The 16,585-nt window shown below is 42.0% G+C and overlaps 1 protein-coding gene across 1 annotated transcript in view; it reads left to right on the top strand.

Moving 5' to 3' along the window:
• Positions 1 to 14,772, top strand: part of LOC311145141 (kinase suppressor of Ras 2-like) — a gene marked incomplete at both ends in the record, with an annotated part of 139,989 nt that extends 125,217 nt beyond the window's left edge. The window contains 3 exons of the mRNA XM_084181335.1: positions 6,290 to 6,424; positions 14,013 to 14,142; positions 14,626 to 14,772. Of these exons, the coding sequence (XP_084037461.1) occupies positions 6,290 to 6,424; positions 14,013 to 14,142; positions 14,626 to 14,772 (412 nt within the window). The remainder of the gene's footprint in view (positions 1 to 6,289; positions 6,425 to 14,012; positions 14,143 to 14,625) is intronic.
• Between the last annotated feature and the right edge of the window lie 1,813 nt (positions 14,773 to 16,585).

Genomic DNA, 16,585 nt, shown 5'->3' with positions numbered 1-16,585 from the left:
GAGACAACATCAACAGGAGAAAGAGCAGGAGCAGGAGAAGAACGGAGCGCTAGAGGAGAGGATCAGAGTGCTGGAGGAGAAGGTGAGAACGATGACGGGTGACAGAGAACAACCCATTAGAGAGCTGGCCACCCCAGCAGAGAAGCCAGCAGAACAGCCCACCTCAGATCCTGGCCAAAGTCTCGACACCGCAGCAGAACAGTACACCCTAGACCCTGACCATAGCCTCAACATCACAGCCGGACAAACAAATGAAGAACCACAAGCCCAGGGGATCCCAACCCCTCTGAGCACCCCCCCTGTCAGCCACCCTGATAGCCCTCCTGACGACCCCCCCACACCCACTGAGGACATACACAAGCCACAGATTGTACTCCTTATGGACTCAAACGGGAAATACATACAGGAAGAAAAAAAAATTCCCAAACACCCAGCACGCCCTAGACCTTCTGTCTGAGGACCAACTAGGATCACCCAGTCACATAATAATACACACAGGCACAAACGACCTGAGAACACAGCAGGAAAGGGTGGCCACAGCACTCAAGGGACTGATAGAAAAAGCTTCTTCTACTTTCCTACCACGAAAAAACGTCCACCCTGCTACCATACAGCAGGTAAACGCAAGTATTTCCTGTGACTGTGCCTCAAAACCAAATGTCTACCTGGCCCACCACTCCACCCTGGACTTGAACAGCCTTTACGACCAGGTCCACCTATACAAGGCAGCAGTGCTCACCTTCGCCTGGACCCTAAAGGATATCGCCCTCAACCGCAGACCCAACACCTCACACAGGAGCAACAGATCAACAGACACCCAGCCCAGACCAGAAAGACACTCTCCCAGACCTGCAGGACCTACACTCTCCCAGAACCCCCCCCCCCCCCCCCCCCCCACCACATTTAGGCCCCCTCAGATCAGACCTATGCCCCTCCTACCCACCCCATGCCCCCCACTCCCGCAAAGAGAGCCTCAACATGAAAGTCACACATACGCCCAGGCAGTGAGCAGGCAAACAGGCCCAACCCCCACTCTTACACTAGCCCAAGCCAATGGCATGTACCAGATGCTCAGCAGGCTCTGCTCACAATTACTGGCCTGAGGCCAAACCACACGACCAACAACATTAGACACTTTATGGAAAACAAAGCCTTCACTATTTCATCCTGGAATATCCAAGGCCTGAGGTCATCTGCCTTTGGCCTAAAGAGCAGGAACCTGGACTTCACCAAAGAAATCGTTAATACAGATATTGTCATCCAACAAGAAACATGGTATAGAGGAGATGGACCCACTGGTTGCCCTCTAGGTTACAGAGAGCTGGTAGTCCCATCCACCAAACTACCAGGTGTGAAACAGGGAAGGGACTCAGGGGGTATGGTCATTTGGTATAGAGCAGACCTAACTCACTCTATTAAATTAATCAAAACAGGAACATTTTACATTTGGCTAGATATTCAAAAGGAAATTATCTCAACAGAGAAAAATGTCCTCCTGTGTGCTACCTATATCCCCACACTAGAATCCCCATACTTTAATGAAGAAAGCTTCTACTGCATAACCAACAAAAACGGGTCACAACTCCTGCAGCTCTGTCACACGCTGGGTATGTACATAGTCAATGGTAGGCATCAAGGGGACTCCTATGGTAGGTACACCTATAGCTCATCTCTTGGCAGTAGTACTGTAGACTACTTTATCACTGACCTCAACCCAGAGTCTCTCAGAGCATTCACAGTCAGCCCACTGACACCCCTATCAGACCACAGGAAAATCACAGTCTACTTGAACAGAGCAATACTCAATCATGAGGCATCAAAGCCAAAGGAACTGAATAATATTAAGAAATGCTATAGATGGAAGGAAAGTAGTGTCGAAACCTACCAAAAAACAATTGGGCAACAACAAATTCAATCCCTTTTAGACAACTTCCTGGACAAAGCGTTCCACTGTAATAGTGAAGGTGTAAACATGGCAGTAGAAAACCTAAACAGTATATTTCTCCTCTCAGCTTCCCTATCAAATCTAAAAATCTATAACATAAAACCGAAGAAAAGTAACGACAATGACAAATGGTTTGATGAAGAATGCAAAAACCTAAGAAAAAAAAAGCTTTGGACTGAAATCCATGTACACAAACAACAAGTGTGCGGTTATAATTGGCAAAAAACACACACATTTCTTTCCACAGGGCCGTGGGGTGAGACAGGGATGCAGTTTAAGCCTCACTCTCATCAACATATATACAGTGAGGGGAAAAAAGTATTTGATCCCCTGCTGATTTTGTACGTTTGCCCACTGACAAAGACATGATCAGTCTATAATTTTAGTGGTAGGTTTTTTTGAACAGTGAGAGACAGAATAACAACAAAAAAATCCAGAAAAACGCATGTAAAAAATGTTATAAATTGATTTGCATTTTAATGAGGGAAATAAGTATTTGACCCCTCTGCAAAACATGACTTAGTACTTGGTGGCAAAACCCTTGTTGGCAATCACAGAGGTCAGACGTTTCTTGTAGTTGGCCACCAGGTTTGCACACATCTCATGAGGGATTTTGTCCCACTCCTCTTTGCAGATCTTCTCCAAGTCATTAAGGTTTCGAGGCTGACGTTTCGCAACTCGAACCTTCAGCTCCCTTCACAGATTTTCTATGGGATTAAGGTCTGTAGACTGGCTAGGCCACTCCAGGACCTTAATGTGCCTCTTCTTGAGCCACTCCTTTGTTGCCTTGGCCGTGTGTTTTGGGTCATTGTCATGCTGGAATACCCATCCACAACCCATTTTCAATGCCCTGGCTGAGTGAAGGATTTGACGGTACATGTCCCCGTCCATCGTCCCTTTGATGCGGTGAAGTTGTCCTGTCCCCTTAGCAGAAAAACACCCCCAAAGCATAATGTTTCTACCTCCATGTTTGACGGTGGGGATGGGTCATATGCAGCATTCCTCCTCCTCCAAACACGGCGAGTTGAGTTGATGCCAAAGAGCTCGATTTTGGTCTCATCTGACCACAACACTTTCACCCAGTTCTCCTCTGAATCATTCAGATGTTCATTGACAAACTTCAGATGGGCCTGTATATGTGCTTTCTTGAGCAGGGAGATATTGCGGGCGCTGCAGGATTTCAGTCCTTCACGGCGTAGTGTGTTACCAATTGTCCCAGCTGCCTTGAGATCATTGACAAGATCCTCCCGTGTAGGTCTGGGCTGATTCCTCACCATTCTCATGATCATTGCAACTCCATGAGGTGAGATCTTGCATGGAGCCCCAGGCCGAAGGAGATTGACAGTCTTTTGTGTTTCTTCCATTTGCGAATAATCGCACCAATTGTTGTCACCTTCTCACCAAGATGCTTGGCGAGTGTCTTGTAGCCCATTCCAGCCTTGTGTAGGTCTACAATCTTGTCCCTGACATCCTTGGAGAGCTCTTTGGTCTTTGCCATGGTGGAGAGTTTGGAATCTGATTGATTGATTGCTTCTGTGGACAGGTGTCATTTATACAGGTAACAAACTGAGATTAGGAGCACACCCTAATCTCAGCTCGTTACCTGTATAAAAGACACCTGTGAGCCCGAAATCTTTCTGATTGAGAGGGGGTCAAATACTTATTTCCCTCATTAAAATGCAAATCAATTTATAACATTTTTGAAAGGGGTGTAACAATTCGTTTTAACAACGATTCGATTTGTATCACGATTCGTGGTTGTCGATACGATTCAAGGACGATATTGGTTCATTTAGAACGATACGATCCGAAACGATTCAGTGACTTGAAATCGATTCAGTAACCTTTTAGCCAAAAATTCAACCAGTGTGACTGAAATAAATACCTGGATACTGGACAGTGCAGGTGAAGTTTCCTAGATTCCTGTTTCTTGTAAGGACCGCAATGGTGGCTTGATAATTTCTCGCTCGTCGGCTTCTCCTCTGTCGTCCGCCATGCTATGTTTTGTTGTCTTGCCGCCTTTGCGCTGCTGCTGGCGCGATGACGTCACGGATAGGCAGACTGAATCGAGTAATGTTTAAAGCCTTTATCATTAAAAGTGCTAAGAAAAAACATCCATATAAAGTCTGACGTGCTTAAATCCAATGGGTTATTTCCTAGTATCGATACAATCGATTTATTACATTTTAAAACGATGTTAGATCGATATATGTTGTCCAAAAGGCCAACTCGCCGAGCACAGATCGATGTAGTTGGATCATAGGAATATAAATCGATACATCGATGTAGTAGATGGATCGTTACACCCCTAATTTTTGACATACGTTTTTCTGGATTTTTTTGTTGTTATTCTGTCTCTCACTGTTCAAATAAACCTACCATTAAAATTATAGACTGATCGTTTCTTTGTCAGTGGGCAAACGTACAAAATCAGCAGGGGATCAAATACTGATTTTTCCCTCACAGTATCAACAAATTGGCGAGGGCACTAGAACAGTCTGCAGCACCCGGCCTCACCCTACTAGAATCTGAAGTCAAATGTCTACTGTTTGCTGATGATCTGGTGCTTCTGTCACCAACCAAGGAGGGCCTACAGCAGCACCTAGATCTTCTGCACAGATTCTGTCAGACCTGGGCCCTGACAATAAATCTCAGTAAGACAAAAATAATGGTGTTCCAAAAAAGGTCCAGTTGCCAGGACCACAAATACAAATTCCATCTAGACACCGTTGCCCTAGAGCTCACAAAAAACTATACATACCTTGGCCTAAACATCAGCGCCACAGGTAACTTCCACAAAGCTGTGAACGATCTGAGAGACAAGGCAAGAAGGGCCTGCTATGCCATCAAAAGGAACATAAAATTTGACATACCAAATAGGATAAAAATGGCTAAAAATACATGAATCAGTTATAGAATCCATTGCCCTTAATGGTTGTGAGGTCTGGGGTCCACTCACCAACGAAGAACACAATTAGACCCAAGCAAATCATGAGAAAACAAAAATAGAATTACTTGACACATTGGAAAGAATTAACAAAAAAACAGAGCAAACTAGAATGCTATTTGGCCCTAAACAGAGAGTACACAGTGGCAGAATACCTGATCACTGTGACTGACACAAAATTAAGGAAAGCTTTGACTATGTACAGACTCAGTGAGCATAGCCTTGCTATTGAGAAAGGCTGCCGTAGGCAGACCTGGCTCTCAAGAGAAGATACGCTATGTGCACACTGCCCACAAAATGAGGTGGTAACTGAGCTGCACTTCCTAACCTGAATGTATGACCATATTAGAGACACATATTTCCCTCAGATTACAGAGATCCACAAAGAATTAGAAAACAAACCCAATTTTGATACACTCCATTATCTACTGGGTGAAAAACCACAGTGTGCCATCACAGCAGCAATATTTGTGACCTGTTGCCACAAGAAAAGGGCAACCAGTGAAGAACAAACACCATTGTAAATACAACCCATATTTATGTTTATTTATTTTCCCATTTGTACTTTAACTATTTGTACATTGTTACAACACTGTATATATACATAATATGACATATGAAATGTCTTTATTCTTTTGGAACTTCTGAGTGTAATGTTTACTGTTAATATTTCTTGTTTATTTCACTTTTATTTACTATCTACTTCACTTGCTTTGGCAATGTTAACATACGTTTCCCATGCCAATAAAGCCCTTAAATGAATGAGAGAGAGAGAGAGAGAGAAAGAGAGAGAATTTATTTAGACTTTCTAATGGGGTGTGATGCCATCCAGCAGGATGTCTCAGGGTGCGTTTGGGGTGTGATGCCATCCAGCAGGATATCTCAGGGTGCGTTTGGGGTGTGATGCCATCCAGCAGGATATCTCAGGGTGCGTTTGGGGTGTGATGCCATCCAGCAGGATATCTCAGGGTGTGTTTGGGGTGTGATGTCATCCAGCAGGATGTCTCAGGGTGCATTTGGGGTGTGATGTCATCCAGCAGGATGTCTCAGGGTGCGTTTAGGGTGTGATGTCATCCAGGTGGGAAAGGAAAGGACAGATTCACCCTTCACACAAAACGCTGCTTACCATTTGTTTTAGATGTCTCCTAGTGTGTGTATGAACTACTGGGAGTATGAATTATGAGTTTCAATTAAACCATAATACTGTATTTAGAGAAAGATAACAACACAACAAAAAGTAGCAGAAATGTACAACCCCATACTGCTGTATCTCTATAGGGATGAAATTAATGAATAAAAAAAAAAAAGGGTGGCCATGATCTTTGAGATACTGTAACTCTGAAAGACCACACACCGTTCAGCATTCAGACTGTTGTTGTCTTGTCTCTATTCTGGAGCCGTAGAGAGGACAAGCTGAGGATCCCCAGTGGATGGTTGTGTCACCTGGCCCCTGAAATAGTCTCTCAGCTCTCCCCCGAAACAGAGGAGGACAAACTGCCTTTCTCTAAACAGTCAGACGTCTTTGCTTTTGGGTGAGTACCACTATGTTCCAAATGGCACCCTATTCCATATATAGTGTGCTACTTTTGACCAGGGCCTATATCGCTCTGGTAAAAGTAGTGTACTATAGGGAATAGGGTGCCATTTGGAACACACTCTACGTGTCCCTTGCGACTTCTCGTTGTTGTAAGGAGTTGTTCAGGAGCCTCTTCACTCTCTGTCTAGTTTTCATTGGATTTTCAGGCCCGGTTGTATTGACTTGAATTAAATTGAATAAACTTTATCCCACTAGGGGAAATTGGGGTTGTCACTAGCAAGACAAATACTCTGATGTTTTTAATTTTTTATTCTTATCCCTCTGAACCCTCTTCCCTCTCTCCATCTTCCCTTTCATCTATCTTCCCTCTCTCCCATCTTCCCTCTCATTCAACTTCCCTTTCATCCATATTCCCTCTCAGCCATCTTCCCTCTCAGCCATCTTCCCTCTCATCTATCTTCCCTCTCAGCCATCTTCCCTCTCAGCCATCTTCCCTCTCATCCATCTTCCCTCTCAGCCATCTTTCCTCTCAGCCATCTTCCCTCTCATTCATCTTCCCTCTCATTCATCTTCCCTTTCATCCATCTTCCCTCTCAGCCATCTTCCCTCTCAGCCATCTTCCCTCTCAGCCATCTTCCCTCTCATTCATTTTCCCTCTCAGCCATCTTCCCTCTCATTCATCTTCCCTTTCATCCATCTTCCCCCTCAGCCATCTTCCCTCTCAGCCATCTTTCCTCTCATTAATCTTCCCTCTCAGCCATCTTCCCTCTCATTCATCTTCCCTTTCATCCATCTTCCCTCTCAGCCATTTTCCCTCTCAGCCATCTTCCCTCTCAGCCATCTTCCCTCTCATTCATCTTCCCTCTCAGCCATCTTCCCTCTCATTCATCTTCCCTTTCATCCATCTTCCCTCTCAGCCATCTTCCCTCTCATCTATCTTCCCTCTCATCTATCTTCCCTCTCATCTATCTTCCCTCTCTTCCATCTTCCCTCTCATCTATCTTCCCTCTGCATCTTCCCTCTCACCCATCTTCCCTCTCTGCATCTTCCCTCTCTGCATCTTCCCTCTCTTTCCATCTTCCCTCTCTTTCCATCTTCCCTCTTTTTCCATATTCCCTCTCTTCCATCTTCTTGCTCATCCATGTTTGGAATGGTTATAATAGAATGGTTATAATAAAATGGTTATAATACTATGGTTATAATACAATGGTTATAATAGCTAAAATGGTTATAATAACCAAAAGCCAGAAGTTTTCCTGTCTACCTGACCTAACCATGAAAAACTCTAGTACCCTAGTTATAACACTCACCCTAGTTATAACACTGACCCTACTTATAACACAAGTTATAACACTGACCCTAGTTATAACACTGACCCTACTTATAACACTGACCCTACTTATAACACTGACCCTAGTTATAACACTGACCCTAGTTATAACACTGACCCTACTTATAACACAAGTTATAACACTGACCCTAGTTATAACACTCACCCTAGTTATAACACTCACCCTAGTTATAACACTGACTCTAGTTATAACACTGACCCTAGTTATAACACTAGTTATAACACTGACCCTAGTTATAACACTAGTTATAACACTGACCCTAGTTATAACACTCACCCTAGTTATAACACTGACCCTAGTTATAACACTAGTTATAACACTGACCCTAGTTATAACACTAGTTATAACACTGACCCTAGTTATAACACTGACCCTAGTTATAACACTCACCCTAGTTATAACACTGACCCTAGTTATAACACTAGTTATAACACTAGTTATAACACTGACACTAGTTACAACACTGACCCTAGTTATAAAACTGACCCTAGTTATAACACTAGTTATAACACTGACCCTAGTTATAACACTGGTCCTCTGTAGCTCAGCTGGTAGAGCACGGCGCTTGTAACGCCAAGGTAGTGGGTTCGATCCCCGGGACCACCCATACACAAAAAATGTATGCACGCACGACTGTAAGTCGCTTTGGATAAAAGCGTCTGCTAAATGGCATATTATTATTTATTATTATTTTATAACACTGACCCTAGTTATAAAACTGACCCTAGATATAACACTAGTTATAACACTGACCCTAGTTATAACACTAGTTATAACACTGACCCTAGTTATAACACTGACCCTAGTTATAACACTGACTCTAGTTATAACACTGACCCTAGTTATAACACTAGATATAACACTGACCCTAGTTATAACACTAGTTATAACACAGACCCTAGTTATAACACTGACCCTAGTTATAACACTAGTTATAACACTAACCCTAGTTATAACACTGACCCTAGTTATAACACTGACCCTAGTTATAACACTAGTTATAACACTGACCCTAGTTATAACACTGACCCTAGTTATAACACTAGATATAACACTGACCCTAGTTATAACACTGACCCTAGTTATAACACTGACCCTAGTTATAACACTGACCCTAGTTATAACACTAGTTATAACACTGACCCTAGTTATAACACTGACCCTAGTTATAACACTAGTTATAACACTGACACTAGTTATAACACTGACTCTAGTTATAACACTGACCCTAGTTATAACACTCACCCTAGTTATAACACTGACCCTAGTTATAACACTAGTTATAACACTGACCCTAGTTATAACACTAGTTATAACACTGACCCTAGTTATAACACTGACCCTAGTTATAACACTGACCCTAGTTATAACACTAGTTATAACACTGACCCTAGTTATAACACTGACCCTAGTTATAACACTAGTTATAACACTGACCCTAGTTATAACACTGACCCTAGTTATAACACTGACCCTAGTTATAACACTAGATATAACACTGACCCTAGTTATAACACTGACCCTAGTAATAACACTGACCCTAGTTATAGCACTGACCCTAGTTATAGCACTGACCCTAGTTATAGCACTGACCCTAGATATAACACTAGTTATAACAATGACCCTAGTTATAACACTGACCCTAGTTATAACACTGACCCTACTTATAACACTGACCCTACTTATAACACTGACCCTAGTTATAACACTGACCCTAGTTATAACACTAGTTATAACACTGACCCTAGTTATAACATGACCCTAGTTATAACACTGACCCTAGTTATAACACTAGTTATAACACTGACCCTAGTAATAACACTGACCCTAGTTATAACATGGATCCTAGTTATAATTGCCGGAGAAGCCGGTGTTTGGAGGATATATTGGCATGGGTGTTGTTCGTCGAGGGCCGGCAAACTGTGCCAATATATCCTCCGAACACCGGCTTCGAGGGCATTATCACTTTTATACAATGGGTTACCAACATATTCAAATAGTGATTTACAGTACATATTTTAATTAAAAACGTTATTTTGGGGTCCTCCCGAGTTGCGCAGCAGTCTAAGGCACTGCATCGCAGTGCTTGAGGCGTCACTACAGACCCAGGTTCGATCCCAGACTGTGTCGCAGCCGGCCGAGACCGGGAGACCCATGAGGCGGCGCACAATTGGCCCGGCGTCGTCCGGGTTAGGGGAGGGTTTGGCCGGCCCGGGATGTCCTTGTCCCATCGCGCTCTAGCGACTCCTGTGGCAGGACGGGTGCATGCACGCTGACACGGTCGCCAGTTGTATGGTGTTTCCTCCGACACTACCAATTGGATATCACGAAATTGGGGAGAAAAAGGGTTAAAAAAATATATACAGTACCAGTCAAAAGTTTGGACACACCTACTAATTCATAGTTTTTTCTTTATTTTTACTATTTTTACATTGTAGAATAATAGTGAAGAAATAACACATATGTCATCTTGAAATAACACATATGGCATCATGTAGTAACCAAAAAAGTGTTAAACAAATCTAAATATTTTATATTTGAGATTCTTCAAATAGCCACCCTTTGCCTTGACAGCTTTGCACGCACTTGGCATTCTCTCAACCAGCATCACCTGGAATGCTTTTCCAACAGTCTTGAAGGAGTTCCCATATATGCTGAGCACTTGTTGGCTGCTTTTCTTTCACTCTGCCGTCCAACTCTTCCCAAACCATCTCAATTGGGTTGAGGTCGGGGGAATGTGGAGGCCAGGTCATCTGATGCAGCACTCCAGCTCTCTCCTTCTTGGTAAAATAGCCCTTACACAGCCTGGAGGTGTGTTGGGTCATTGTCCTGTTGAAAAACAAATGATAGTCCCACTAAGCCCAAAACAGATGGGCTGGCGTATCGCTGCAGAATGCTGTGGTAGCCATGCTGGTTAAGTGTGCCTTGAATTCTAAATAAATCACAGACAGTGTCACCAGCAAAGCACCCCCACACCATAACACCTACTCCTCCATGCTTTACGGTGAGAACTACACATGCAGAGATCATCCATTCACCCACCCCGCGTCTCACAAAGACACGGCGGTTTGAACCAAAAATCTCACATTTGGGCTCATCAGACCAAAGGACAGATTTCCATTGGTCTAATGTCAATTGCTCGTGTTTCTTGGCCCAAGCAGCTCTCTTCTTATTATTGATGTCCTTTAGTAGTGGTTTCTTTGCAACATTCATTTGGGCTGCAATTTCTGATGCTGGTAACTCTAATGAACTTATCCTCTGCAGCAGAGGTAACTCTGGGTCTTCCATTCCTGTGGTGGCATAGAGCTTGATGGTTTTTGCGACTGCACTTGAAGAAACTTTCAAAGTTCTTGAAATGTTCCGTATTGACTGACCTTCATGTCTTAAAGTAATGATGGACTGTCGTTTCTCTTTGCTTATTTGAGCTGTTCTTGCCATAATATGGACTTGGTCTTTTACCAAATAGGGCTATCTTCTGTATACCCCCCCTACCTTGTCACAACACAAGTGATTGGCTCAAATGCATTTCCACAAATTAACTTTTAACAAGGCACACCTGTTATTTGAAATGCATTCCAGGTGACTACCTCATGAAGCTGGTTGAGAGAATGCCAAGAGTGTGCAAAGCTGTCATCAAGGCAAAGGGTGACTATTTGAAGAATCTCAAATATAAAATATATTTAACACTTTTTTGGTTACTACATGATTCCATATGTGTTATTTCATAGTTTTTATGTCTTCACTATTATTCTACAATGTAAAAACTGTAAAAATAAATAAAAATAAAGATAAACCCTTGAATGAGTAGGTGTGTCCAAACTTTTGACTGGTAGTGTATATCAAAAATATTTGGATGAATTTATTCATACTATTTCAACCTTCCACAAGATATAATCCCGACACAAATCTAGCGTTGCTACCCTAGCCGGCTGGTCGTTCGTTCTATCGGTTCGGTTGCCAGAGACACGACCCAGTCGTTCAGTCTTTTTGTTCTGTATCTATCCAGTCGTTCGTTCTAAATGTTCTATTGCCATACTGGCTGGCAACGTTCTTATCCATTGCTCGCTAGCTAGCCAACAACGGCTAACTTACAGTCACGTCAAACAGTGCAGCCAGAATAACAACAAAGTAGCTGCATTTGCATTTGTTTAAGCTGTTTTCTAGAGACATTTATTTAGAGACATCCATAACAATGAGCTAATGATACACTGTTTCACCTGGCATAGAAAATGTGCTCTCTCCTCAGGACACTGTTTTTCAGAGGAGCTAGCCAACAACACAGCTAAAACAATCACTTCAAACTGAAGCTGGAAAGACTGCAAACTAGCTGCACTTCGTTTTGTTTTACCTTTCTATTGACATTTCTTTGTATATATCCATACAAATTATGCTGATTTGGGATTTCGACTTGCTGAGAAAAGCTGCTTGCTGCATCCCGACTCCCAACCCCTATACGTTCATTACTATAGGACACCTGGAGATAGAATTTCAATAGCCTACTGAAACAATGTTATAATGTCAGAGAGACAGCAAGGTTTATACAAATCTCCGCTATTGAAAACCAATTGCTAGTCTAAAAGAAATGGGAGATAATGTCTAGATGCTTTTTATAGTGGAGATCAAGTTTATAAAGTGCCTGGCTGAGCTGATGAGACAGTGGATTGCGCAGTGAGATGGAACAGAGTAAATAGGCATTTTAACATCATAGATTTAGCTGGTGGTAACTTGTGGCAGGAATGCTGTTGTAACCAATCAGCATTAAGGATTAGACCAACCCGTTGTATAACACTAGTTATAACACTGACCCTAGTTATAACACTGACCCTAGTTATAACACTAGTTATAACACTGACCCTAGTTATAACACTGACCCTAGTTATAACATTAGTTATAACACTGACCCTAGTTATAACACTGACCCTAGTTATAACACTAGTTAAAACACTGACCCTAGTTATAACACTGACCCTAGTTATAACACTAGTTAAAACACTGACCCTAGTTATAACACTGACCCTAGTTATAACACTGACCCTAGTTATAACACTAATTATAACACTGACCCTAGTTATAACACTAGTTATAACACTGACCCTAGTTATAACACTGACCCTAGTTATAACACTAGTTATAACACTGACCCTAGTTATAACACTGACCCTAGTTATAACACTAGTTATAACACTATTTATAACACTGACCCTAGTTATAACACTAGTTATAACACTGACCCTAGTTATAACACTGACCCTAGTTATAACACTGACCCTAGTTATAACACTGACTTTAGTTATAACACTAGTTATAACAGTGATTTTCCATGTTCTAGGCCTGCCTTTCACTCCCTTCTCTTTTGTTCTCTTCTGTGATCGTCACAGACCCCTTTGCGTGGGTGGACCCTGCTCTTTTGACTCATAACACAATTGCATTTTCAGATGTCCTCTCATATGGAGGGCCTGTCACTGGATCAGTCTGAGGGGAAGGGATGCAGCGCTCACACACATTGGATGCGCCCCATATGGCACCCTATTCCCTATATAGTGTACTACTTTTAACCAGAGCCCTATGGGAATAGGGTGCAATTTGGGATGCAGCCAGTGTCCATATGGCCTGTTGGTGCCTTAGTGATATCTAGAGGTTACCCCTGAAGCTGTTGTACATATTCAGCAATTCTCCATGTGTTTTTCTGTCTTGGCCGAATGCTATTTTTATGCTACTCAACCCTGGTCGTTGACATGACAGGGGAAAAAATGCCTGCTCATAATGCGAAATGAGGATGGTGTGACGATGTTGATGAAGTATAATGTATTAATGGACCTAACAGGTTTGATATAAAGTTAGTTCCTCAGCAGCAACCTTGTGGTCTGTCAGACTCATTGTGGGAGCGTCTAGAGCTTTTAAATGTATTCGGACAAGCACAACAGACATACAGCATAGAGATGCAGGTTTAGGTATTAAACCTGGTTTGATGCCACTTGTGTGTGGACGTCTGTTGTTGTGTTTTGTCATAATGTCACTGTAATAGGAAAATATGATATACACACATCCAATCTCCCTGAGCAGGTGCTGAATATGAAAACAAATCGAATAATTGTGAAACGTGACACTGCACAGTGAAATCTATGCTACCATATCATTTATGGTATCATAATGTTAAATGTCTAAGCCATGGGATATTTCACACATCCACCCTCCAACTGATTTCCCCCCCTGTGCTGTGTCCGTCTGCAGAACTATCTGGTATGAGTTGCATGCACGTGAGTGGCCTTATAAGAACCAGCCAGCAGAAGTTATCATCTGGCAGGTGGGCAGCGGAATGAAGCCCAACCTCACACAGATCGGCATGGGCAAAGAGATATCGGTAAGTGTTGCTCATATACAGTAAACTGTACCACACCTGGCTATTTCTGGTAGAAGTCGCTCACTAGTTGTAGGTGAACATATTTGATGTCCATGGGTAAAGATACTGTATATCCTTGAGTGGTGTTCTTCATAATACTGCAGTGGTGACTATCTTTCTTCACATAACTAAACACCATACCTGGTAGTTTCAGGTCTGATCTGCATACATATCAATTTACAGGTGTTCAGAATGTGCATCTTCATACATGCAATGAGACTAAATCCTGCCTGGGATGTTTTTTGAGTGCTCAATTGGCTTTTTGTTATTTGTGTTTCCTGAACCACTTCACAAAATAATTTATCTCACAGGGAAAAATACGGTTGTTTGAATCCGGTGGCATTCATCCATTTGTCCAGTTCTCCACGCAGGTCTCTTTCTCTCCTGTTTTTCCTGTGTTTGCCTGGGTCTCTAAAGGGGGTCTGTCTGGCTCTCCCTCCCTAGGACATCCTGCTCTTCTGCTGGGCGTTCGAGCAGGAGGAGAGGCCCAGCTTCTCCAAGCTGGTGGATCTGCTGGAAAAGTTGCCAAAACGGAACCGCCGCCTTTCCCACCCAGGGCACTTCTGGAAGTCAGCTGAGTATGTCAAATGAGACTAAAAAACAACAAAGTAAACCTACCTAGACTATGTATCCTTATGGTGTGTGTGTGTGCGTGTGCGTGTGCTTGTGTGTGTGTGTGTGTGTGTGTGAGAATAGGTGCAGTTGACCAAGACCCCCTGAACCTAGACATCTCAACATCCTCTGAACACATATTTTGGGTTTATTGTTTAATCACGTGGAAGATGTGTTTTATTTCATTGCTCAAATGACCTGTTCAGTTTGTTGGTTGGTTTCTTTATTCTGGAATGTATTTTTCTCAATGTCACTTGTTTTAATGAGAGTTTGTGTCATGTCTCACTTCGTTGTGTACGGAAAATGCATCAGAATGAAATAGTTTTTTTTAGAATGAATGTAATTATTTTATGAATTGTGAAATGTACATTTTTAAGTAATTGTCTTGGCATTTCTCATCTGTCAACTGTCTCTGTTATTTGTCAGTATTCCTCATGTTCTCTCCTGTTTGTGTTCTCTTCATGTTTGTCTCAAAGCTTTATCTATCTTCATTATTCACTATTGAATGTGAAGACTCCACTCCTGTCACTTGTAGGGCTGGATGACACTTCAGTACATTGGTAGGAAACTGTCCTGTGCTTTGATTATTGCCTGTGAACACTGTTGAGGATGCGTAAAAAATAATTGCATCCTATTCCCTACATGGACCTGTCAAAAACGTTAAAGGTAGTGCACTAGATGGGAAATAGGGTGAGAGATCTTTGAACAACAGCCTTTTTTTCTCAGCTCTGGTTCAGTCAGTAGTAGACCTACATTGACTGACTAGAAGTCTCTCACTAATGTTCAAACGCTGACACTTCAAATGTATCTCATTACTTAGTATGAACGTGCTTAAACACTTTGGACAAATGCTGTGCCTGAGAAATAGGTGTATAGTGGTTACTTTAGTGTTTTATCGCAGAAAAGTAAAAAGATGTATAGCTAGCTAGCTAAGGTCAACACCTATTTCCAGTAATGATGACACAATCGATTTTAATGATGACACAATCGATTTTAATGATGACACAATCGATTCCCTTGAGGAATTTGTCAGCCCTATAATTGACAAAGCACTTTCTGGACAGACACCATGACACAGTCTACTAACATGATCTGGCCATTTCTATCTTATATTTCACAGCGATATTTGAAAAACATGCTAGCTAGAGTAGAGTCAGACTGAATCATATCATTATGGATGAAAACCAGTGTCTCAGTAAGAACTGCATAGCTGCTGCTTTGGACGCTGTACAGCCACGGCTTAGATGCAGACAATCCAATCCTGTATAAAGCCCTTTCTACTACACTGTATTATACAGTAAAATATCCACCAATGTTGGAAATGCATACAAACAAATTGCTGCTGTTTTTTGGAGTACATCTGTCTATTTTGGAATTACTGGAATTCAGATATTGTACATGGGTCATCTATATTTGTACTGTTTACAACTTTTAAGTGCATGAAATGGACTACAAAGGATCTATTCTCGTTCTTACGATACAAAGTTGACTTTCAGCTCTATATTAAGTATATGATCACTGGGGTATTTTCTGATTGAACTGTTGTCAGCATAGGACCACCAAAGGATGCAGTGACAACAGTTAATAAGACTATACAGCCTGCTTTGTAAAAAAGGAAATGTTCAAAAGCGATGTTTAAGAGAATGATTGTAATATTATATTTGCACAGTATAATCGTGAAGAGAAATAACTAATTGTGCTGGAAAACCAATCAACAGAAAAACCAATCAACATTTAGTGCAAAGTGTACATAACTGATTGTAGACCTCGTTTTATCGTCAGTTGCCGTAAA

Source organism: Coregonus lavaretus, assembly GCF_964263955.1.
Source record: "Coregonus lavaretus genome assembly, chromosome: 17".
In the NCBI taxonomy this organism is placed as follows: domain Eukaryota; kingdom Metazoa; phylum Chordata; class Actinopteri; order Salmoniformes; family Salmonidae; genus Coregonus; species Coregonus lavaretus.
Note: the sequence above shows the minus strand (reverse complement) of the source record. Positions and strands in the feature narration are given on the sequence as shown.